At 43.5% G+C, this 25,544-nt stretch overlaps 1 protein-coding gene across 2 annotated transcripts in view; it reads left to right on the plus strand.

The window, feature by feature from the left end:
• LOC125126224 (colorectal mutant cancer protein) overlaps nucleotides 1-25,544 on the plus strand; it is a 337,404-nt gene that overhangs the window by 193,066 nt on the left and 118,794 nt on the right. For both annotated transcript variants that reach the window (XM_047778410.1, XM_047778409.1), the window contains exon 2: nucleotides 17,976-18,089. In XM_047778410.1, the coding sequence (XP_047634366.1) occupies nucleotides 17,976-18,089 (114 nt within the window). The remainder of the gene's footprint in view (nucleotides 1-17,975; nucleotides 18,090-25,544) is intronic.

Genomic DNA, 25,544 nt, shown 5'->3' on the forward strand with positions numbered 1-25,544 from the left:
TTCTTTTGCTATGGAGTGTTTGGTCTGTTGAGTAAGTTCAGACTTCTTGATCTTGGGAAGATATGCAGCTCTTCCCATACAAGCACCAGGGGAGTTTTGTTTGTGAGTAAACGTTTATGATGGGAAGAGACCAATGCTGTATTCAAAATGTGTGATGAAAGGACATCTCACCTCTAGGAGGCTGGAGGCTATTTGGTTACCCCCAGAGCCTCCCACTCCCCTGAGCATCCGACTTGTCTGTCTCTGCCTCCATCCCTCAGCGTGGTCAAGACCATGTTTGGGGTTTGCTGGAGGACTGTGCACTAGAGGCTGGAAGATGGCCCCTCCGCACTGGGGACTCCTTCCATTTAGAGAAGGTCAGACACCACTGATGGTTTCTGTTTCATCAGCCGTCCAGCGTGGCCTCCTCTTCATCCTTTCTGCTGCTTCTCTGCTAAGGCTGGTGCCGCAGGCCCAGGACAGCCAAGGGCCAGGTGAGCAGCGCTGTAGGAGACCTCTTCTTGTCCTTAGCTTCCCCGCCCACAGGCAGTGCGTCCTGCCACACCCTCCGCTGTATTTATTCATTTCAGAACTCGCTGGTGAAGTGGAGGAGGCAGGAAAGGGGAATAAGTCAATTTGTAAGAGACAAGATTGTCCAGGCATAGGTGATAAAATGCATTCTCTCTAGGTGGGGTGGGGCAAGGAGGCTTTGTTTATTCAGATGCTGCGGAGCTGTTCAGACCTTTCGAATTCATATTGTGTTGTGGTTTCTAGGGGCCAGGTGGGAGGATCCAGTGCCTTTGAGGGACCAGCAGCTCCTTACGGGAAAGGAGCCGGAATGCTGTCAAGCTGGCCTCAAACCACAGTGTTTTTGTTCTAGTCTGTGGCTCACTTGCACCTGCAATTCTGACCTCTTTGGGATCAGGCAAGGGATTGTGAAACACTCCCCGGGTGCTGGCCAGGCCGGTGCTGGTGGTTGGGTGGGGGGCACACCCACCTGGATGGGTTAGTGGCTCTCCTGCCCGTCCCCTGCCCTGTGCTTCCTTCCTCCTGTCTCGGCACTGGCAAAGCAAGGACAGGAGATCTCGAGGCAACTCCCTGCTGGTGCCAGTGATGTTTCCAGTTTGTGCAGCAGTCCTATCAGCCATCTGGCACTGAGCGCCACGGAGCACCCGCCAAGTCCACAATCCCGGCTGCTCACCCTCTCTCCGAGGACACCTCAGATCATGTGATCTAAAGCATTTGATCCCAAATGCCCCTGGTGAATGAGATGCAGTAATGGTAAAGAGGATGGTCAGCTGGGGAGGATGTTGTTTTTTGTTTTTTTTCTTTTTTCTTTTTTTGGTCTTTTTGCCATTTCTTGGGCACTCCTGCTGCATATGGAGGTTCCCAGGCTAGGGGTCTAATCGGAGCTGTAGCCTCCCGCCTACACCAGAGACACAGCAAGGCGGGACCCGAGCTGCGTCTGCAACCTGCACCACAGCTCACGGCAACGCCAGATCCTTAACCCACTAAGCAAGGCCAGGGATCGAACCTGCAACCTCATGGTTCCTAGTCGGATTCGTTAACCACTGAGCCACGACGGGAACGCCAGGATGTAGTTTTAAGTACTAGAAAAACTGTGCCTCAGTTTCCTTATCTATAGATGAGGTAACAATGGCTCCCATCTTGTTGGGTGAGAATTCAGTGAAAAACCCATATGAGGCCATTGGCAGGGTCCCTGGCACCTAGATATGTGCTGCACAAAATTCATCTGGAGTGTGGTGCTTGGTCCTAGGTAACGATGTACCAAAGGAACACTGACATCCTGAAGGTGCCCCTGGGGGATGGAGAAATGTTCTAGAGATGTGGTGACTTAGAAAGGATATTAATGATACTGTGAATTACTTGGAAAGTTGGAAGGATAGAAGGAGGTACTACATTAAACATTGTTTCACCAAAGCTATTTATTTTATAAGCAATTTGTATTTACACGTAGGAAGATACCTGACATGCCTGCAAGTGGTGTGAACTCTAGGTGGTAGAGGTAAGGATGATGTAAATTCTTTTTTTTTGCTTTTTCCAGGGTTGCACCTGCAGCATATGGAGGTTTCCAGGCTAGGGGTTGAATTGGAGCTGTAGCTGCTGGCCACAGCCACGGCTAATGCGGGATCCAAGCCTCGTCTGCAACCTACACCACATCTTACGGCAACGCTGGATCCAGGCCTGACATTGAACCTGCATCTTCATGGATCCTCGACGGGTTCATTATCACTGAGCCACCATGGGAACTCCTATGTGTATTTTCTAGTTTTCTAAATTCTCTGTTCAGCAAATTTGTCTGAGGTTCAGCCATGTGCCGGGCACCCTTCATCGTGTTCACTGGCTATTTCCCCAGTTACATGGCATGTCTGCCTTCTTGGAATACATCACCTCACGGGGAAGTGAGGCAACCAAAAACGTGTGTGATAGCTTGTCAGGGACTGATACATATTAGGAAAAAATAAAGCAAGTGAAAGGCTAGAGGAAGAGGAGGAGAGAAGGAAAACTTGTTCCAGGTGGTTGGTGGCGACAGGTGAAAAGCAGCCTGAATGAATTGAGGGACTGAGCGTCCATATGGGAAATTATGACTCCCATGTTAATCATATTTCTCTGTTTTGTTGGCAACATACTGTATTGTGCATATCATGCAATTTATTCAGCTACTCTTTTTCTTTGTTCTTCTTTTTTTTTTTTTTTTTACTATCACAAGCAGGTCTTTGTACATATCCTTGCTTCTACAGTAAGCTCTTTTGTCTTTTTACCATTCAGATTTTTTTTTTTTTAAGGGCCTCGCTGTATGGAAATTCCCAAGCTAGGGGGTCTCATCAGAGGTACAGGTGCCAGCTTACACCACAGCTCACAGCAATGCCAGATCCTTCACCTTCTGAGCAAGGCCAGGGATCAAACTTGCAACCTTACGGATACTCGTCGGACTTGTTTCCACTGCACCACAACAGGAACTTCCCAGATACACTTTTATGGAAGATCATTTTGGGATCACTTTATGTGTCCCACTTGCTTCTTGACCATCTCTTACCTTGTGCTATGAGGAACCAGAGGTGGGGTACCGGCTGGGTGTGCCGCTACTCCAGTTTCTAGGCTATTGAGGATAAATGTGGTTGCCTGCCGACATGCGGGCCCAGCCAGGATGTAGGGAGCAGCTGATCCAACAGCACATGTTGAGAGGCGGGCAGAGCATGGATTACTCTGATTAATGTGATCTAGGCGTCAAGCTGATGAGTCATTCTGATTGCTTAGTCAGGGTTTGTATAAACAAGGAGGTAGGAGAGTAACGCATCAGTGCTTTCAAGGCCCAGTGTATCTTGATACCTTTTAGCAAGCACAGAGCGTGGTATGACGATTGTGATAATTCAGATAATAGTCACTGTGGCCAACCTTCTGCCAGGCAGCCTGGTGGTCAAATGAGTTGCCTGTGGCATGTTCCATTTGAGTTTTCAACTCTGTATGGTTGGGTTTCATTCCCATTCTATTGGGTAAGTAAATTGATGCTCAGGAAATTTTAACAACTTAACCAAGCTTGAACTCGTACTCAGGTCTGGGGGTTTTGTTTGGTTTTGTTTCATGATAAAGCCTCTGTCCTTAACCACTAAACCGTATTTTCCCATCATTTTCTCTCTGTCTTCTCCAGCTCCCGTTTTCCTTCCTTTGTAAAGAATGAGTCCTGGCTGGGAATAGTATTGGTGGTTAGGTGATTTGGAAGGAGAGGAAATTCAGACCTTTTCTTCTCTCTCTCACACACACTGTTCTCTGAAGCAATCAGCAGGGTCCCTGGTGGGAGAGAATATTGAGCAGATTGGAAATGGTTCTTCTACCCTTTGCTTGTGCTTTGGCTTAGATGGACTAGCGAGCAGTGAAATGGCCCATCGGTCAGCAGGCCTGTGGTGAGGAAGAAGAAGCCAGAGGCTGAGCCTTCCCTGAAATGGGAGCTCGATGATGGCATCAAGCATTTGAAAGGGATTTTCTTTAAAAGAAGTAATGCATGTGAAAATATCTCCTAGCTGTTTGGAATGCATTTGAAAATGATTGTACTGGAGTTCCCGTCGTGGTGCAGCAGAAACGAATCCGACTAGGAACCATGAGGTTGCGGGTTCGATCCCTGACTTCTTTCAGTGGATTAAGGATCCGGCATTGCCGTGAGCTGTGGCGTAGGTCACAGATGTGGATCGGATCCTGTGTTGCTGTGGTGTAGGCTTGTGGCTACAGCTCCGATTAGACCCCTAGCCTGGGAACCTCCATAGCCGTGGGTGTGGCCCTCAAAAGACAAAAAGAAAAAAAAAAAAGATTGTACTGAATATCTCAAAAGTTGACATCTTGGGTGTCCCCTATGCTTGAATAAAAAGTGAGAGGATGTGCCTTGAGATTTGTGTACATAGAAAGTTCATATGTATAATGTGTGTTGGAGTCCCCATCGTGGCTCAGTGGAAATGAATCTGACTAGCATCCATGAGGATGCAGTTTTGATCCTTGACCTCCCTCACTGGGTTAAGGATCCCGTGTTGCCATGAGCTGTGGTGTAGGTGAAAGATGCGGCTTGAATCTGGCATTGCTGTGGCTGTGGTGTAGGCCAGCAGCTACAGCTCTGATTCAACCCCTAGCCTGGGAACCTCGAGTGTGGCCCTAGAAGACAAAAAAAAAAAAAGGGTGTTAATACATGTAGGTGTGTAAAGTATGTTTCTGTATGTGTGTGCACACCCATACACACTCAAATCTAAATCTCTAGTTGTTTCCCAAAGAAAAAACACTGTCCTCAATCCAGTAAAACATAGCGTACTTCCAAAGCACTCAACTATTGCTGTAAACATACCTTGTTTTTTTCCGATCTGCAAAGTTTGAGTGTTTCACCGTTAAAGGTGCTTGGTTTCTCCCGAATGGGGAATTCAATACCTACTAAATTGGATCAATATAAAAATTTATGAACAATGCAGACCTTGTCAGGGGACTCTTTTACTCCTGTTCATATAATTCTCTGTGGGAGCTTCTGCCTTGGGGATCACATCCGTATTTAGTGCACACTGAAATATTCATGTCCTCTGATTAGCAGGATTTAATTATTACCTCTCCATCTCCTTCACGATGTGTCATTAGGACGCAGCCCACCTTGAAATTTAAGTGAATGCTGAAGTTTATTGCGATGTCTTTATTTTGCTTGTCTTTCTTTCCAAATATCTTTCTATTGCACTTAATTTCAGTGTCCCTTGCAAAATGAAAAAAAAACCCACAAAAAGTAAGAATTTACGTATTAGTGGAAAATGCTTAGGGACTTATTTTTCTAGCAAGTATTATAGAATAAATATTAAGGTGTGTATGTATCTAATATTCTGTATAGATTTTTTATTTTTTAAGCTCTATCAGTTAAAGTACACGTTTCCTCACATGTACTGTTTAATTAGCATAATTAAGAGCTTTTCCACCAACACTGCAGTAATGTTTTCCTCTAACTTTCCCTCCTGGGGTATGGAACTAGCCGGAGATTAAATTTCCTCTCCTGCTCTCCTGGGTTTCATATCAGCTTAAATGGTCTTGTGTTTCTCAAAATGGTGGATGTTTTAAAGAATTAAAACGTTTTCCCTCATGCTAATTTTGCAGTCCTGCTTGTTCCTGTCTGATAAAAAGAACCCTCTGTCAGAGACCTTATCTTCTCATTCGTTTCATGGGTATCTGTCAGATCTCAGAAGTGCTAGGTTAGTCGGTTGCAAAGCATAAGGTGTGGTGGGTGTGAACCAGGCTCTGGGGTTAGACAGACCAGAGGGCTTTGATTCCAGCTCTGCCACTTACTAGTTTGACACGTTACTGAACTTCTAAGCCTCGATTCCTACCTCTTTATTTTTTTTTATTTTTAAAAATTACTTACTGCTTTTTGCTTTGTAGGGCCGTACCCATGCCATGTGAAGTTCCCATGCTAGGGGTCGAATCAAAGCTGTAGCCACAGAAATGCTGGATCTGAGCCATCTGTGATGTACATTACAGCTCACGGCAACGCCGGGTTCTTAGCCCACTGATAGAGGACAGAGATCGAACCCCGTGTCTTCATGGATACTAGTTGGACTCATTTCCGATGAGTCATGACGGGAACTCCCAATTCCTACCTCTTTAAATTGAGGTTAACTACGTACCTATCCCATAAAGGTATGTGAAAAATACTTGAGAAAAGTGCACACTTTAAATGTTGCAGTAGCACGTAGTACACATCCACATGTTAATTAATATTATTCCCACTAAAATTAGGTGACTTATTTAATTTTTTATTGAAGTATAGTTGATGTATATTATGTAAGTTATATGTGTGCAATATAGTGATTCACGATTTTTTTTTCTGTCTTTTTGCCTTTTCTTGAGCAGCTCCCGCAGCATATGGAGGGTCGCAGGTTAGGAGTCTAATCGGAACTGTTGCCACTGGCCTATGCCAGAGCCACAGCAACACCAGATTTGAGCCACGTCTGCAACCCACACCACAGCTCATGGCCATACCGGATCCTCAACCCACTGAGCAAGGCCAGGGATCGAACCTGCAACCTCATGGTTCCTAGTCGAATTCGTTAACCACTGAGCCAGGATGGGAACTCCTAGTGATTCACAATTTTTAAAGATTAAATTCCATTTATAGTTATTATAAAATATTGGCTATATTTCCTGTTCTACAATATATCCTTGTAGCTTGTTTTATGTATAGTATAGTAGTTTGTACATCTCCCCCTTCCCTCTCCCCACTGGTAACCACTAGTTTCTTCTCTGCATCTGTGAGTCTGTTTCTTTTTTGTTATATTTGTTGTATTTTTTAGATGCACCATAAAAGTGAGATTATACGGTATTTGTCTTTAGCTGTCTGACTTATTTCACTTAGCATAAAGACCCATCCATTCATCTCTTGATGGACACTTAGGTTGCTTCCATATCTCGGTAATCGTAAGTAACGCTGCTCTGACCACTGAAGTGCATGTATCTTTTTGAATTAGTGTTTGTGGGTTTGTTGGGTTTTTTGTTTTTTTTTTTAATATATTAATATACCCAGGAATGAAAGTGCTCCATCTTTTGGTAGTTCTATCTTTAGTTTTTTTGAAAAACCACCATACTGTTTTCCTCAGTGCCTGCACCAATTAACATTCCCACCAACAGTGTATGAGTGTTTCCTTTTCTCCACATTCTTGCCAACATTAGTGTTCTTTTTGTTGATGGCCATTCTGACAGGTATGAGGCGATACCTCATTGTGGTTTTGATGTGCATTTCCCTGATAATGAGCAGCATTGAACATCTTTTCATGTGGTTGTTGGCAATCTTCATTTCTCTTTGGTAAAACATCTGTTCAGTTTTTCTGCTCATTTTTTAAAATTTAGGTTTTTTTTTATGTTGAACTGTATGAGCTGTTTATATATGTTGAATATTAACCCCTAATTGGTCATATCATTTGCAAATGTTTTCTCCCATTCAGTAGATTGTCTTTTTGTTTTGTCAGTGACTTCCTTTGCTGTGCAAAAGCTTTTAAGTTTAATTGGGTCCCGTTTGTTTATTTTTGCTTTTATTTCCTTTGTTTTAGGAGACAGATCCAAAAAAATGTAGTTATGAGTTATGTCAAAGAGTGTTTTGCCTATGTTTTCCTCTAGGAGTTTTATGGTATCCAGGCTTACATTTAGGTCTATAATCCATTTTCAGTTTATTTTTATATATGAGTTAGAGAATGCTCTAATTTCATTCTTTTACATATAGCTGTCCAGTTTTCTTAGCACCACTTGTGAAAGAGACTGTCTTTTCTCCATTGTATATTCTTGCCTCTTTTGTCATAGATTAATTGACCATAAATGCACAGGTTTATTTCTGGCTCTCTCTCTGTTCCACTGATCTATGTGTCTATTTTTGTGCCAGTACCATCCTATTTTGATTACTGTAGCTTTGTAGTATTATCTGAAGTTAGAGAATGCAATTCCTCCAGCTCTCTTCTTTTTCAGACTTTTTTAGCTCTTCAGGATCTTTTGTGTTTCCACACACATTTTAAAGTGACATGTTCTAGTTAGTATGCAAGGATGTTTCAGTACTTGCAGATCAACCAGTGTCATATACCACATTAACAAACTGAAGGGTAAAAATCATATCATCATCCCAAAAGATGCAGAAAAAGCTTTTGATAAAATTCAGCATCTATGTATGATAAAACTCTCCAGAAAGTGGACATAGAGGGAACATATCTCAACATACTAAGGGCCTTATATGACATACTCACAGCTTACATCATACTCAATAGTGAAAGGCCTTTACTCTAAATAGAGAAAGCATTTACTCTAAGATCAGGAACAAGACAAGGCTGTCTACTCTTGCCACTTTTATTCAACATAGTATTGGAAGTCCTAGCCACACAATAAGACAAGAAAAATAAATAAAAGGAATTCATACCAGAAAGAAAGAAGTAAAACTGTCACTTTTTGCAGATGACATGATACTATACATAGAAAAACCTGAAAACACCACCAGAAAACTACTGGAGTTCATCAATAAATTGGGTAAAGTTGCAGGATACAAAATTAATATACAAAAATCTGTTGCAGTAGTTCCCGTCGTGGCTCAGTGGTTAACGAATCCGACTAGGAACCATGAGGTTGCAGGTTCGATCCCTGGCCTTGCTCAGCAGGTTAGGGATCTGGCATTTCTTTGAGCTGTGGTGTACATTGCAGATGTGGCTTGGATCCCTCATTGCTGTGGCTCTGGCGTAGGCCAGCAGCTATGGCTCCAATTCGACCCCTAGCCTGGGAACCTCCATATGCCACAGGAGCGGCCCAAGAAATGGCAAAAAGACAAAAAAAAAAAAATGCTGCATTTTTATATACTAACAATGAAGTATTAGAATAAGAAATTAAGGAAATAATCACATCAAAAAAAATAAAATAAAATACCTGGGAATAAACCTACCTAAGGAGGTAAAAGCCTGTACTTGGAAAACTGGTGAAAGAAATTGAAGATGACGCAAAAAGATGAAAAGATAAAATCTGGTATTGGACTAGAAGAATTAACACTGTTAAAATGACCATACTACCCAAGACAATCTACTAATTCAGTGTAACTTATTTTTAGAGGAGCATATTTTTGCAGATGGTATGGGATTGAGGATTATCTTCAAAGTTGGGGTGGTCAATTTTGACACCTCCCCTCCCTGACAGCCATCTCCCCAGACATTTATGAAGCAAGGGAAGAACTGGATTGGCTTAGGTGGGTCCTGGGGGTGATGTAGCTGTTTTCACAGTTAGTACTTGGGTCAGGCTTTGGGATTTGGTGCCATCAGTTCCATCAGGTACTCTTGGATGCAGTTTTTCTCTTGGATAGTATTTCAGTGCTATCATGTTGAAGGGGACTTAAGAATGATGTTTCCAAGAACTAAATTTCACTGGAGGTTTAAATAGTAACTTGGGGGCTACTGATCAATGAAATCATCAGGTAAAATGAAAGACGAAAAGCTGCTGCTTTCTGAGTTGATCTAAGGCAGCAAAAAGTGATTAGCACGCAAGGGGGGCAGTCTTGTAGATGGTGTTTAATGAGTTTTAGGTTTCAAGGCTATGAAGATCCTTTCTTGAAAAATTACACAGCAGGTGCCCCTAGTTGGAATTCTAGCAGTAAACAGAAATGTTCCAGTCCTGGAAACCACTGAACAGTCCTGATTGTGTCCATCTGGCAGGGACTGCTACCCTTTTGCCAGGGATTTTGTTCTTTATGTATCTGAATTAGAGCACCTAGGGTGTGGGGAATTTTGTGAAGGAAGCCGAACGAGGCTGCTTTCTCATACAGAGAAATGTCCCCTGCTATTTCCAAAGACGTGGCTGAGATATAGACATTTATTCACTACCCAGGAGCTCTTGGATTGCCATGTGGGAGAGCAGGAAGCCTCTGGACAGAGAATGGGGAAATCTGAATTTGATGAGCTTTGTTTCTCTGAGTCTGTTTAATGCCTTTCCAACGAAGGAACGAAACTAGGCATTCTTGAATTCCCTCGCGAGTGGTAAGGTTCTGTGTGATTCTGAGCACCTTTCAGTTTCCAGGGGAAAGATGTTGCTGATCAGTTCTGTATATAGTGACCCTTCCTTTTGCAGTGAGGTGCTGCATGTCCTTTCTGGGGCCAGTGGGCAACTAAAGTATGCAAAGCCCCAGGTGCACAACTCAGGGCAGGGCCATCTAGACTGAAATCCTTCTCAAAAGGATGAAAAAGCACAGGGAGTTAGAGTGCCCCACATTCACGCCAAGCTGATTAACTGCCAGTCCTAAGCTTCGGTACTGTCCCTAGAGAGCTTGCCCTGCCGCATCCGAGTGCTCCTACCTCTCCCCACATGCCCACCCCTGCCAATGCACACCTCTGACCTCCCACCCCATACCTTCCCTTCCACCCACATGCATGCGCGCACGTGTACTGCAAGCTGGGGGATCAGTGGCATGTTGAGTCAAAGCATCAGCAGCATATGGAGCAGAGAAGATGAGAGCGTGGAGTGTCTGTGTGTGAATATCTCTTCCACTGTTTATCAGTTTCCTGCCCTTGGGGTGATTGCCTATCCCTCCTCTGTACCTTGGTTCCTCATTTGTCAGAAGGAAGTAATAATACCTATGTCATAGCATTATGATGAGGGTTCAATGAAATACTGCATGAAATGTGCTTAGCCTAAGTGCCTGGTACCCATTAAAGATTCACCAAGTGATGACTATTAATGTTATGACTTACTGCTCTCGAGTTGCCTGGAATCCTTAAAATATTCCCAGAGCTTGGCTTGGGGTTGTGACACTGCCTTTCTTCTGCAGGAGTCTGCATCCGATTGAATTACATAAAGTCTAGAAGGCACTTAGGGCAGAACTGGTCAAGAATGTGTTCAGTAAAGTTTAGTTGAGCTTACTTCTTCCCCTTTAAGGAAGAGAACAGTTCACTAAATGAGAGAAGTTGCCATGACCTATTGTCATTACTCAGCCATGAGCAAAAACTGTGTCTGTCTTGTAAGCTGGAGGGCAAGTGGCCCAATTGGAAGGACAGGATGGGGCTTCCCATCATCACTGGTGGGAAGGAAATAGCAGTACCCTGGCAGCGAATGGCTTACAGGAGCCAGACCAAGTAAGGAGAGAGAAGGAACAAGCACAGTTGGCTCAGAGTGAGCTTACCCGCTAACAAAGCAGGGAAGGCCAGCTTGGCCGTCTCACCATTGGTGCTCCACAGTGGCCATCTCTGGATGGGGACTAGGGCATGAACTCATTCCTGTTTAAGATGTGACTGTGGAAGCCTTTGGTCCCTCTGAGGACAGTGCTATGAAAGTGTGGTCCTATGTCCCAGAAGGAGTAGTAAAATGGTAGACCTAGAGTTTTGCAGCCTAGATTTCTGGTCCTGGATCCCCCTCACCAACTGTGGTCCTTGGGAAGAGTACTTGTCCTTCAGAGAATTGGGAATCAGAGCCTCCTTGTGGACCCCAGAGCTTTGGGATGATGGAGACCCAGTGGGATGATGCCTGGGAGGTGCCAGGTGGTGAGGACTGTGCCAGCATGTGTGTGTTGTTTTTATCACCAGTAGTAGCAAGATGAGGCAGTACCTTATAACCAGAAATACAGACCGTTGCTCTTGGGGGCTCAATAGAGTCACTAGGTTGCAGGCTTAAAAGAGTACCTTAACAGGAGTTCCCGTTATGACTAGGACTAGTATCCATGAGGATGTGGGTTCAATCCTTGGCCCCCTCAGTGGGTTAAGGATCCAGTGTTGCTGTGAGCTGTGGTGTAGGTCACACACATGGCTTGGATCTGGTGTGGCTGTGGCTGTGGCGCAGGCTGGCAGCTACAGCTCCAATTCGACCCCTAGCCTGGGAACTTCCATATGCCACATGTGCGGCCTTAAAAAAGAAAAAAAAAGGAGTTCCCCTCGTGGATCAGTGGTTAGCGAATCTGATTAGGAACGATGAGGTTGCAGGTTCGATTCCTGGCCTTGCTCAGTGGGTTAAGGATCTGGTGTTGCCGTGAGCTGTGGTGTAGGTTGCAGACGTGGCTCGAATCCCGAGTTGCTGTGGCTCTGGCATAGGCCGGCAGCTATAGCTTCGATTCGACCCCTAGCCTGGGAATCTCCATATGCTGTGGGAGTGGCCCAAGAAATGGCAAAAAAGACTAAAAAAAAAAAAAGCGAAAAAAGAAAAAGGCAAAAAAAGGGATCTTAAGAAGTGTGGGAGTTTCTTTTGTAGCTCAGTGGTAATGAACCTGCTTAGTATCCATGAGGATGCAGGTTCGATCCCTGGTTCCTCTCAGGGGGCTAAAGATCTGATGTTACCATGAGCTGTGGTGTAGGTCGTGTATGCGACTGGTAGCATAGGCCAGCAGTTACAGCTCTGATTGGACCCCTAGCCTGGGAACCCCCATTGCCACAGGTATGGCCCTAAAAAGACCAAAAAAAGAAAAGAAAAAGAAAAAAAGATTGTTAAAGAAAGAAGTGTGAAGCCCTTTGTCTCATGGCTGGTGGGTAACAGGGAGCCATCTATCCTCGTAGCCAGGAGAAGCCACCAGGAGAGGCTGTCACAGAGGCACTGCTTGCTCCTCACCCAGGCCCAGTGACTGGACACCTTATCTATCAGAGGCTCCTTGAAAGCTTGTCCTTACCGCCAGCTGAACTGTGAAATATTAGTCAAGTCATGTTTCATCCAAAAATAACAACCATTTTGACAGTTGTCTTGAAGCCAAATTTCCAGGTGGTTTACTTTCATGTGGATACACAGTGTAAAATGAATATGAAGCCGGGCTCAAAACCGCCTAGGGAATTAGTATCTTTTATCACCAGATATATGAGGTGTGTATGGATTTATATCCTTCACACGCTAGACCCAAAATTGTACAGGAAGTATCATGGTCCCACCCCAGCCTTGCTGAGGCCCCAGGTTAAAATTTCACAGAGAATTAAGAGCCTTCTCGGTCAGCTCCTTAAGCCGTGGGACTTGAGCAGAATCCTGCAAAACAGCTATGGTTTCTCACTCCTGTGCTGTTAATCTCCGGGAAGTGTCCCCTTCCCAGACAGGACTGCGTGACTTCCTCATCTAAACGTACCTCTCACTCACCTGCAACGAGGCTTCATCTGAGAATGCCGTTGACTTGAAGGTGGCCGACTTAAAACCTGGCTGAGCGAGAAGAAATGCACGTTTGCTGAGTGCTTACTTTGTTTCACAGGCTGTGCTGGTTGGTCATTTTATGGATTTTTTTTTTCTTTTCTTTTCCTTTTTTGGCCTCCCCGTGGCATATGGAGTTCCCCAGCCAGGGATCCCATCTGAGCTGACGTTGCTACGTAAGCACAGCTATGGCAACTGCAGATCCTTAACCCAACGTGCCACACCAGAGATGGAACTTGCGCTGCAGTGCTCCCAAGACACTGCCAGTTTTAGTTGCTTTGGAAAATTTTTCTTTCCAGAATTTAAACTCAGAGACACTCTTTTTAAAAATTACTCAGAAAGGAGTTCCCATCATGGCTCACCAGAAATAAATCTGAGGATCCATGAGGATGTAGGTTTGATCCCTGGCCTCGCTCTGTGTTAAGGATCCGGCGTTGCCTTGAGCTTGGTGTAGGTCACACACGCGGTTTGGATTTGGTGTGGCAGTGACTGTGGCCGGCAGCTGCAGCTCCAGTTTGACCCCTAGCCTTGGAACTTCCATATGCCGTGGGTGCGGCCCTAAAAAGAACCCCCCCCCCCAAAAAAAAATTACCCAGAAAGACCACCACCACCAGTTTTTTTTTTTTTTTTTTTAAATGCTGGACTTGACCCAAAGCTGCACAGGTTCTGTCCTAACACTTGTAGCATCACTCTCAAACCCTCTAGCCTTTGAATTTGCAGGGTTACCACCACTTCTGTCAGAACAAGGGAAGCGAAGCCCCCAAAGAAGGAGATCTAGTAGGCTTCTGAGTATTGAGTGATTGACAGGGTGGAACTGGGCTCTGGAACTGAAGTTGGCAGGGAGCATCTACTCCTCCAGGAGAGAACAGAACTCCTCCAGGGTTTGGTGTTGGTGTGGGGGAGGGGCCGGTCAGCCTGATTCTCACCAACACATCTTGTGACTTGTGGACACGCTTCTTTCCCCTCTCCACCTCCCCACCCCTGTAGTTTAGCTTCTGTCAAGTAATCGTCAGTGACACTAGGAACATGTGTATATTCTACCTGGTGAACAGGGAAAGAAGATGCAGCAGGGAAGAAAAAGTGTAACTTTTTTTTTTTTGTCTTTTTGCCATTTTCTTGGGCTGCTCCCGCGGCATATGGAGGTTCCCAGGCTAGGGGTCTAATCGGAGCTGTAGCCACCGACCTACGCCAGAGCCACAGCAACTCGGGATCCAAGCCGTGTCTGCAACCTACACCACAGTTCACAGTAACACCGTATCCTTAACCCACTGAGCACGGCCAGGGATCGAACCCACAACCTCATGGTTCCTAGTCGGATTCGTTAACCACTGAGCCACCACGGGAACTCCCCTTTACACTTTTTACGCTACAGCCTTCGCCTGCAGAAAACGGGATCACAACTCTTGCTTCTTTAATACAAAAATCTCTTTCTCTTAAAACAAAAACAAACTCTACAGAAGGTCCCCGTTGGCCGGTGACAGAGAACTCTACCCAATACTCTGTGATAATCTATGTGGGGAGAGAATCTGAAAGAGAACGGGTGTGTGTAAATGTATAATGGAATCACTTTGTTGTACAGCAGGCATTATCCCAACACTAAATCAACTCTACTTCCATAAAATTTTAAAAAATGCAAAGAAAAAAATCTTCGGGGATATACAAATCCGAATGCTTATATTCATGTTAATTATAATATTGTTTATACCAGCAAAGTAACCAGAAGTAAACATCGAGGAAGAAGGGAATAATAATATTCCATACCACTATTGCACACAGTCCAAAAAAAAACTTACTAAACAAAAAGTATTCCAGAAAAGTTTGAAGCCACAAGGCTACCACCAAAAGTTAGAATGCCATCTTTCTCATTTTTCTGTTACATATTCATTATTTTTATAATCAGAGGGAAATTTTTCAGTAAAGTTTCCATCCACATTATTTAAAAAAAAAGACACCTGAAAATGACTGTCACCTATAGCACTGTATGGCGACGAAAGGGCACTGGTGGCCATGGTTGTGGTGCTAAGCTCTCATGGGACCTGGAGTAAGCAAGTCTGTCTCTGGCTTTCAGATCCTCACTTGCAGATGTGGAAATGGGAGGCGCCACGTACCAGGGCCCTTTTCCCATTCGAACATCTGTGCGGATGACACTTGACCCAGTCTACAGAGCCGGCATCTAGTCCAGATGGTTCTGAGTTTGGAGTTCATACATAGATTCCCCAGTGTGTCATCACCTTAATTAGATGGAACACATGCATTAACCCCACATTTATACTCTTGTCCAGGAGCAGGGCTCATCCCACTGATGACATTCTTAGGGAATCTTCAGAACAACTGATCCCTCATTTCATGGCTAGGCATCCAGGGAGGCCAAGGGGCTTTGCCCCATGTGCACATCTGCTAGATCCTCAGGCAGTCTGGAGAGCTGGTGTTGTCTGCTTCAAGCCCAGGCCCCCCTCCATAGCAATGACCTGTCCTGCCCTGTACTGGGGTGGAAACAACCGCTCTGTGTGTCTCCCCATCTGGTCTAAAGCATGAAGTCACTATGGAGTGTACAGTATATAGCTTCTTCTGTCAGCTTCCTCCTCCCCCCACCCCAGTTCTCCCTCACCCCCTCCTGGCAGCCCTTTCCTCCAGAAGAAGAAGAGAAGATGCATGGAAGAGGAAGCACGCTTGGATCCTTGTTTGCATACCTATATTTCCCTCTTTCTTCCTCCCTTCCTTCCTCTCTTTCTTTTTTTGCTCTGCCCACAGCATGTGGATGTTCCCAGGACCAGGGATGGAACCCATGCAACAGCAACAACCTAAGCCACTGCAGTGACAACGCCGAATCCTTAACCCACTGCATGACAAGGCAACTCCCTCCATACCTATATTTCTTTTGTTGTTGTTAGGGTTGATTCACAATGTTACGCCAACTTCTGCTACGCAAGTAAAATGATCCAGCCATGCACACACACACAAACACACACATATATGTGTGTGCATGTGTGTATATATAGATACATATATATACACACACACACACATTCCCTTTCTTATATTCTCTTCCATCATGTTCCATCACAAGAGACTGGATATAGTTCCTTGTGCTGTACAGCAGACCTCATTGCCCATTCACTCTAAATGTAATAATTTGCATCTCTGTTGAAACTATTATATTCTTAAAGAACATGTCAGCTCTCCATGTAGTTCATTCTTCTCACCAGAGGTGAGGTAGTGAATCTTCTCCCAAGACCAGATATAATAGCACAACAGACCACGGAGTCTGACCTGAAGGACAGTCCTGGATGGACAGTTCAGAGGCAGAGGGGCAACCCTACATCTAAGGTAGTGCATCCCTTCTCTCCACAGTGGGAGCCAAACTGCCTCCAAAAAAGTGATACAATGGGAGGACTGTGGTATTTGTGCTGAGAATTCATCACACAAACCCTGCATCTGAAACCCATAGTGACCTTTTCTGAGCAGCCCTAGTCCTACATGAGAAGGCAAATAACGACAGATTGCCTGACATTTCCTTTTTTAAATTTCAGGCATTCCTGATTTCAGATCAGCTATTGATCTGTTAGTTTGCAGCCCCGATGGCGATTAAATGAACTTACATTCACTGCTGTGATAGTCTAACAAACAAGTGCTTTGAAACCCCAGCTGCCGCCCCCTGTCTCCTCCTTGCCTCCTCACCCTCTCTCAAGCCTCCCAGCCACCATCAGCATCAAGGGGCAGGTTGCAGAAAAGAGCATTTTTCTAAACTGGATATGAAAATCTCCAAAGTGGATTGTATACCACTGCGCTGTGACCATCTTGAAAGATCAAATTTATGTACTTACTCCTTACTTCAATTCTTGGCAAAAGCTATAGAAAGGGTTCACTCTGATTCTGGTCATTCACCCAAGTGTGTGGGATTCAGCTAGGGGGTGGTGTGGGCTCTACCTGGGATTGACTCAAAGGCAGTGACTCAGGGCAAAGAAGGTTGGAAGGTGCTGCTCCAGGAGCCATGGTTGAACAGATCTTAAAGATGACCCCAGCCATCTACCTGCAAAGCCACACCAGGCTCATGTGGGAAGGGTGTGGGTGCATCTGAAGGTCATTGTGCAGAACCTGAAATTTGAGAAGGTGGAGGTGCATGATACACCTGTCGATCTGTTAAAGGACATTGTTTCTTGCTCCACTTACCCTGAGGGAGTTGACTGAGGAAAGGAATAGAGAGGGACTCTGGATTTCTCTCTCCATTGCATGATGTACCAGAGTTCTGGTTCTGCCAGCACAGAAGCAGCATCTGGTCAATCTCGTCTGTCTGGAGGACAGTCATGCAGAGGAGCTGGCAAAAAAATTAATGGGTCCACTTGAGGAGGAGAGCATCTGACACCATGAGCTTTCCCATTCTTTTCTTAGTACTCAGCCCCTTGGTCTGCGTTGGACCCACAGCAATATGGGTGATTGAAAAACCCCCATTCACCTTGCTTGTTTTCCCACCAGTAAAGGCTAATTTGATCCTGCCTTTTCCTTGCTTCTTGAGTGTAAGGCAGTCCACACCAGCTCTTCATCTCATCCTTGCTGAGTAAATCAGAGAAAGCCCTCAGAAGGAACAGCCTTGTTCTCTATTTTAATATGACCATCCAAAATTAGGTCCTATTGACCACACATAACATTTTTCTCCTCGTTACACTGAGGGTAACTGTATAACCCAGCTTGCCTATAAGACACCTGTTTTATGTCCATTGTCCCCTGAGATTAATATCACCCGGCGGGCCCCGTTGTGGATGAAACCTTTTTTCTTATATATAATCATGCTAATTACAGGGAATGGAGGGAAGCAAATGAGTTTCTGCTGAAGGGTCTGACCTTGTGCTCCTTTCTTTCTGTCGCTGCAGCTCCACTTGGCAGCCCTGGCATCACTCAAGGGGGATATAGTGGAGCTTAATAAACGTCTGCAGCAAACGGAGCGGGAACGGGACCTTCTGGAAAAGAAGTTGGCCAAGGCACAGGTAAGACATCTGGAGAGGTGGTTTAAAAAAAAAAAAAAAAAAAACTTTAAAAAATATTTTTAAGATAAAACATAGGCATCGAAATCCCCACAGAACAAATGACACCTTAATGAGCAAACATTCTCATAACCGATATCCAGGTCAGGAATTTGAGGAGGAGTTCCCATTGTGGTGGTAACGAACCCGACTGGTATCCATGAGGATGCTGGATCAATCCTTGGCCTTGCTCAGTGGGTTAAGGATCCGGCATTGCCATGAGCTGTGGTGTGGGTCGCAGATGTAGCTTGGATCTGATGTTGCTGTGGCTGCGGTGTAGACTGATGGCTATAGCTCTGATTTGACCCCTAGCCTGGGAACTTAAATATGCTGTGGGTGCAGCCCTAAAAAGAAAAAAAAAAAAAATTAGAATTTTCCAGTCATCCCACAAGTCCTTTCTCATGTCCCATCCCAGTCCCACTTTCCCTCCCACCAAGATGACAACTACTGTGACTTTTACAGTCATATTTCCTATTTTTTTTTTACTGTTTATTGCTGGAGTTTGTATGTCACTAGACAGTAGAGTTTTGTCTTGTATATTGAAAGCTACGTGTTTCCTTCGAGTCTCCTGATCCACAGGTTTTTCCTACATTGTTTATTGACTTAATATTGAATCTGTTAAAGCCTGGCCATTTGACCTGTAGAGTTTCCCACAGACCAGACGCTGCTGATTGCTCACCTGTGGTGCAGTTCAGTGTGTTCCTCTGTCCCCTATATGTCCTGCAGAATGGCCCTGTATCTAGAGACTCATTTGGATTCATGGTCAGTCCCTTTGGCAAGTCCCTTTGGCAAATGGTATTTGTTTTTTCACTAGGAAGCATATAATATCTGATTGTCTTGCTTTCTGAGATATTAGAAATGCCTAAATTCATTGATTCATCAAGACTTATAAAACCATGATATTTTAGTTCTGCAATTTCTTCCTTGATTTTTTTTTTTTTTTGCTTTTTAGCACTACTCCTACAGCATATGAAGTTCCCAGGCTAGGGGTCAAATCAGAGCTGCAGCTGCTAATCTATACCACAGACACAGAAACTCCAGGTCCAACAGATCCAAGCCATGTCTGTGAAGTACACCACAGCTCACACCAAAGTTGGATCCTTTTTTTTTTTTTTTTTTTGTCAACAGTCCACCTTAACAAAGGGACTGACATTTATTTCTTTATTTTTTTGTCTTTTTGCCTTTTCTAGGGCCACTTCCCATGGCATATGGAGGTTCCCAGGCTAGGGGTCGAATCGGAGCTGTAGCTGCCAGCCTACGCCAGAGCCACAGCAACTCGGGATCCGGGCCATGTCTGCAACCTACACCACAGCTCATGGCAATGCCGGGTCCTTAAGCCACTAAGCAAGGGCAGGGATTGAACCCGCAACCTCATGGTTCCTAGTTGGATTTGTTAACCACTGCACCATGACGGGAACTCCCCAAAGCTGGATCCTTAACCTGCTGAGTGAGGCCAGGGATCGAACCTTCATCCTCATGGATATTAGTCGGGTTCATTTCCACTGAGCCACACAGAAACGCCTTTCTTGATTATTACTTGAAGCATTTTTATAGACATTTCCCATCCTCTATGATTTATTGAAACAATGGGGGAAAAGCAGAATCAATGCTTCATTCTTTTCATTTATTTAACATCTTCGGGGTAATTAATTGATTACTTATTGATTATTAAGTGCTCAATAAATTTTTAAAATAATTACAGATTTAGGGATTTAAACATATTTGGGTTTCAGTCGTTTGTAATATTTTCCTTGTAGAAATGGAAAGTATACTATCTTTGGTAAGTAAGAACCTCTTCAGGTTGTCTCTTGAGAGGTTTGACATGAGCCTAGTAGTTATACCAGGCTCATCTAGTTCATTTCTCACCCCAAACCTGAAATTAAGCTTTCTTCAAATAGCCCTGGTTTTTCTCTGTAGAAAATGTTGAGAGTTCCCGTCATGGCTCAACACTAATGAACCTGACTAGTATACATGAGGTGGGCGGCTCGATCCCTGGCCTTGCTCAGTGGGTTAAGGATCCAGCATTGCCGTGAGCTGTGGTGTAGGTCACAGATGTGGCTCGGATCCTGTGTTGCTGTGGCTGTGGTGTAGGCCAGCAGCTATAGCTCTGAATCAACCCCTAACCTGGGAACTTCCATATGCTTCAGGTGCAGCCCTAAAAAGCAAAAAAAAAAAAGAGAGAGAGAGAGAAAATATTATCTCAAAACCACAATCTGGCTGCTAAAGGTGTTTATTACTTCTAGGTATTCATTGTTTGGGGGTCCTCTTTTATAAATATAGCCAGGAAATTCTTTCTTATTTATTCATCTACATATGTATATATTTACAAATTTTAAGATGAAATACATTAGGAGCTCATACTGATCTCTCCAGTTTAAATTCAGACTACCAGGTGCTTTTACTTATCTTCTGTATTTGTTTGTATCTCCTTTCTTTCACACTAAAAATATTGATTCTTAAGTTTACAGAGGATGATTGGATTAGAATATTCCATGATTACTCATTTGGTTCATTCCATGCCATATAGAAACAGTCTCAAAATGATAATATTAATACTACTGTAGCAAATATAGTTACTGAGAAGAATTTTTTAAGTTTTTTTGCTTGTGATTTCTTCATTCTCCCAATTTTTTGCAGTGGTACTGTGTCCACGCTGCCTGACCATATGACTGCTATGTCTTACACTCTCCTTTTAGTTTTCATTTAATCTTCTGCAAGTAAACTATATATTTAATGTTTATTGTAGTCTTTATGTCAATGTCCCTCTGTTTGTTCATTGTCTGAACCTTATTTCCTAGTAGCTTTCCTCAGGGAGGACTCATGGGAATAATCTTCACCACCTTCTTGCTTGTTAAAATAGTATGTCTTTGCCCTTTGTGATTAAAAGCTATTTTTGCTGGGTATAAAACCCTTGACTCATCTTTACTTGAGTATGTTTCTTTATTCCCTTTTGGTATAGAGTGTTACTCTCAAAATCTGTTAATAATACAACTTTTATTATACAACAAGACAGTTATTCTAGACATTCGTAGCATCTTTCTTTCCTTCTTTCTTTTCTTTTCTTTCCTTTCCTTCCTTCCTTCCTTCCTTCCTTTCTTTCTTTCTTCCCTCTCTCCTTCTTTCCTTCCTTCCTTTTCCTTTCCCATCTTTTCCCTTTCCTTTCCTCTCCCTTTCTCCTTCCTTCCATAATTTTACTAGAGTAACTCTTATTCTTAGTCATTCTGGTTGATATTCATGTTTGCTCTGTTTTCCTTTGATTATATTTTGTAATCTTTCTTAATTTCAGAGAAGTTTTTTTATTGTAGTGTTTAATATCAGTTTCATTCCCTTGCCTTTTTTTCTCTTCAAAGATGTTTATTATTTATATCTTAGCTCTTCTTTGCCTGTCTTCAGTGTCTTTCACTATCTGAAATCCTTTTTCTCTCTCCTGTTTTACCTTGTTGTTCCTGTTCTCCATCTTCTGTTTTTCTTGGACCTTGTATGTTGTATTTACCTATTGCCTCTTGTGTACCATCTAGTTTAGTCTTTATTTCCGCATTTTTATTTTATTTCTCTTCTGTGTGTTTTCGAATACCTTCTTTCTGAATTTTTCTGATTGTGAATTAATGTTGTTTCATGTTTTATGTCATTTCATCTCCTAAAAGTCTTTTAGTTTATTTTGAAATAGTCTATTGTTTGGAGCTTATGGCAGGGAGGGTTTCTAATTTGCGGCATGGTTTCATAGTTTATAGAAATGTTATTCTGCTCTTTTTTCTTTCTTCTTTCTTATAACTTCATATGGAACTTGACCTCGGTACTGTTCTGTTTTTCATTTTTATGTGAAAAATAGTTTCTTTGAACTTTTAGGAGGGAGAGTTGAAGATGGCTTTTTAAGTTCAGAGAGCTTAGTCTTCTGTGGTTTGGTGTATTCATAGATATGGCAGCCTGCCTTCTGACACTTCCTGACTCTGTTCCCCTCACCTGCTTCCACCAGGATCTGTTCTTTCTTTTGTCTGTGCTACCTGATTTCTGTTGATTTTTTTTTTTTTCCTTATAGGGCCAAACCCCAGGGATATGGAAGTTCCCAGCCTAGGGGTCAAATTGGAGCCATAGCTGCCGGCCTATACCACAGCCACAGTAATGCAGGATCCAAGATGCACCTGCAAGCTACACCACAGCTCATGGCAACACCGGATCCTTAACCCACTGAGCAAGCCCAGGAATCGAACCCATGTCCTCATGGATACTAGTCAGGTTTGTTACCACTGAGCCACAATGGGGACTCCCCTGCTAAATTTTGATTCTGCTCCCAGCAGTTTCTTCTCCTGGAAGGGAGTCTGGGGGCCAGTCTTAAAAGTTCATAGGACCAACTGGCTTTAGCCACTTCAGATCTCACTGCGGGCTCACTGCTCACTCACTCTTGACTCAGGCAAACCCTCCCAGTTTTATCTGCTGCTCTCCAGTTGGCCCTCCTCTCCTTCCTCTGTGTACTTAATGGTTATTTGGGGGTTTTCCAATTCTCAGGTCCATCAACCTTGTTTCTTCCCTCTGCTTCTGCTGCACAGATGCCATTCATGTCTTGTGGGTGCTTTTGGTCTCTCCCTATCTGCTTCTGTTTTGTTGTTCAGGAGGATGCCTTATCTCCAGGCATTTAGTGTTGATGTATAGGTTTTCTGTTTCTGTGTGGGAATTCAGAAAGATGAAAAAGCAGGCTGCCACAACCCTCGGTCTAAAATGACCTATGGAAAGTTTGAAAAACTCATGTCTCATAATTGTAGACTGTCTGCGCTGGAGGGAAAGACCCTTTGTACTTGAGATCATCTGCTTCCACATTTGACAGGCAACCCCCAGAGGTTAACTTGCTTACCCAAGGTCAAATGCACAACCTAGCACCAGAGCCAAGACAAGGCATCCAGTGTTCTTTTCTCATATGGGCTGTTAGACAAAGTTTTTCAGTTTTTACTTAGATGAAAACTTGAAGTATTTTTCCCTCTGATTATGAAAGTAATAAAAATGGGATAGAAAAACTGGAAAGACAGCTTTATAATGTTTCAGTAGTGGACTCTGGTGAATTAAAACTTTTAAAAATGCTTTTGTGTTGTTGTTTCTGAAGGGTTTTTTAAAGAAAGTGGTTATTTTTGTGTTAAAGAAGACTATAGAATGGTGTGAAGTTGGTGTAAAGCCAGCTATTGTCAATAGCCCTTATGGGTGAGCATTTTTTTTTTTTTAAGAAGAAAAGAAATTGTGAGTGCTTTTAACCAGAAGCTGGCATGTACCCCAGTCTTGGATGTTAAAAGATGACCAGGAAGGTATTTATTAAAATTTAAGCCTGCAAAGGGCAGCTCGTGCAGAGTATGATAAGAGGCTAATGGGAAACTTTTTGTCTTCTCTGTGAAGGGGTGATTCAACTCCCTTTTGAATTACATACGGTCAAGACAATCTCATGTAATAGTTTTGATGGTTTTACCCTGATGATTACATCATAGCACCATTAGTTGAGTCTCTTGTTTGCATTCTCACAGTAAATATACTTAAAAATTACCCTCTGTTCCTTCCACTGGTGATATCGTCACAATTCAGAGACTGGAACCCAGGGAAAGAACATGTCAAAAAGGTCAGACTTGCCAGGCTCCTACCTGAGTTATGATTTAAGATGAGATTTATGGTTTAAGATGAGATTTATGGAGGAAAAATTAAAGCAAGGAAATAGCTGTGTCATGCTTTCGGTGTTGTGTGTCTTGGTGAGTGATTCATGTTTGAGGCTTTACCAGATGGTGGAAGAGCAAGTGTGTTTTAAATGTATACTCTGTGTGTGGCTTTAGTAAGTTTTACCAGCTCTCTAAATATTGCAGAGCTCTGATTAAAATGTGAAATATAAACGGTGATTGTGTTCGTTAGAAATAATCAAAGCAAGCTTCAACATCTGCTGAATAATTATGAAAGGTGACATTGGCACTAGGTGAATAGAAGAAGATTCTTTATACATGGTCATAAGTTAATAGAGTTTTAAGAATAGCGATGTGAAGGAATGGTTGAGTAAAGGAGCCCAATACCAAGGTGATAGGGAAGGCAAAGGGCTTGTGTGTTGGTTTTCTACTGCTGTGTAACAAATTGCCCCAAACCTACTGGCTTAAAACAGCACACATTTATCATCTCACGTTTCTGTGCATCAGAAGCTCAGGCCTGGCTTACCTGGGTCTTCTGCTGCAGTCAGGGTGTTAGCAGAACTGAATGCTCATCTAAATGCTCAACTGGGTAGGAGTTCATCTCCAGATTCACTTATGTCATTGAGGGGATCTCTTTGTGTGTGTAGGATTCATGGTAGCTTGCTTCCTCAAGGCCAGCAATGGAGAGAAAGATTCTAGAATAAATCTGCTGGCAAGACAGAGTCTTATACAGTGTCCTGCTGTTATGGCAGGGACGTGCCATCACCCTTGCTGCACTGTATTAAATAGAAGGCAGTCACACATCCCACCCAGGCTTGGTGAGATGGTATCACATAAAGGGGACACAGGGATGGTAGGAGCACCTTAGAGTCTGTGTCCATCACAGCTTCCTGGGGGACTTGATGAACGTCACCACTATTACCTTATACCCATAGTGATCATCACCACACTTGAGCTCTCTTTTGTGCCAGGCAGCATGGCAGGCACTCCACATGCTTGATCTCACTGAGTTCTCATGATGATCCTTCATGTAGATGGTATTAGCATTCCCATTCTACACATGAAAAAATTGAGGTTTAGGTACTTTGAATATCTTGCCTGGGATTGTGTAGTTAGGAAGCACCGAGAATCAGGTTTTGAATCCAGGTTTCATGGAAATCCCTTACGATACGAATCCTGCGTCGTGCTTTAAGCTGCCCAGGCTCCCCAGAGGGAATCCCATTGAGGGTAGGGGACTAGGGCACAGGTTGGTTTGGTTTAAATCTCTCTCCCCTCCCACGTGAAACTGGTGTATGCATTTGCACCCATAGGAAACAGCCTGGTGGGAAACTGGCAACGATCATATAGTGTACTGATTTGTTGCTTTCAGCATGTTTCCTCTTTATTTAGTACCAACAATTATTTTAAAAAACTGCATTTTTTAAGAAAAACTACCAAAGGCAGTGTGTCAAAATGAGTGTCTTCCTCTTGACCCTTGGAAATCGATCAGTGGTAAGTAATTCAGAACACCTTCTTTTTCTGAGCTCTCTAATTTTAGAAAGCAAAGATTCTGAATTTTTTACCTCTTGGCATTTAGGATGAAAACGTACACTGTTTTCATTAAATGCAGTGGCGAGGGCGTCTTCTTTTTTCTTTGTCTTGTGTGGGCTACAGATGGAGTTTGAATGCCTTCTCTTGGCCAGGCTCCACCCCACCCCACCCCTGTTCCTTTCTATTTGTTTACTCTTTGGGACACCACTTTGGCTGTGTTATTTTGTCACTGGCATTTCCATTT

Source organism: Phacochoerus africanus, chromosome 4 (genome assembly GCF_016906955.1).
Source record: "Phacochoerus africanus isolate WHEZ1 chromosome 4, ROS_Pafr_v1, whole genome shotgun sequence".
Taxonomy (NCBI): Eukaryota; Metazoa; Chordata; class Mammalia; order Artiodactyla; family Suidae; genus Phacochoerus; species Phacochoerus africanus.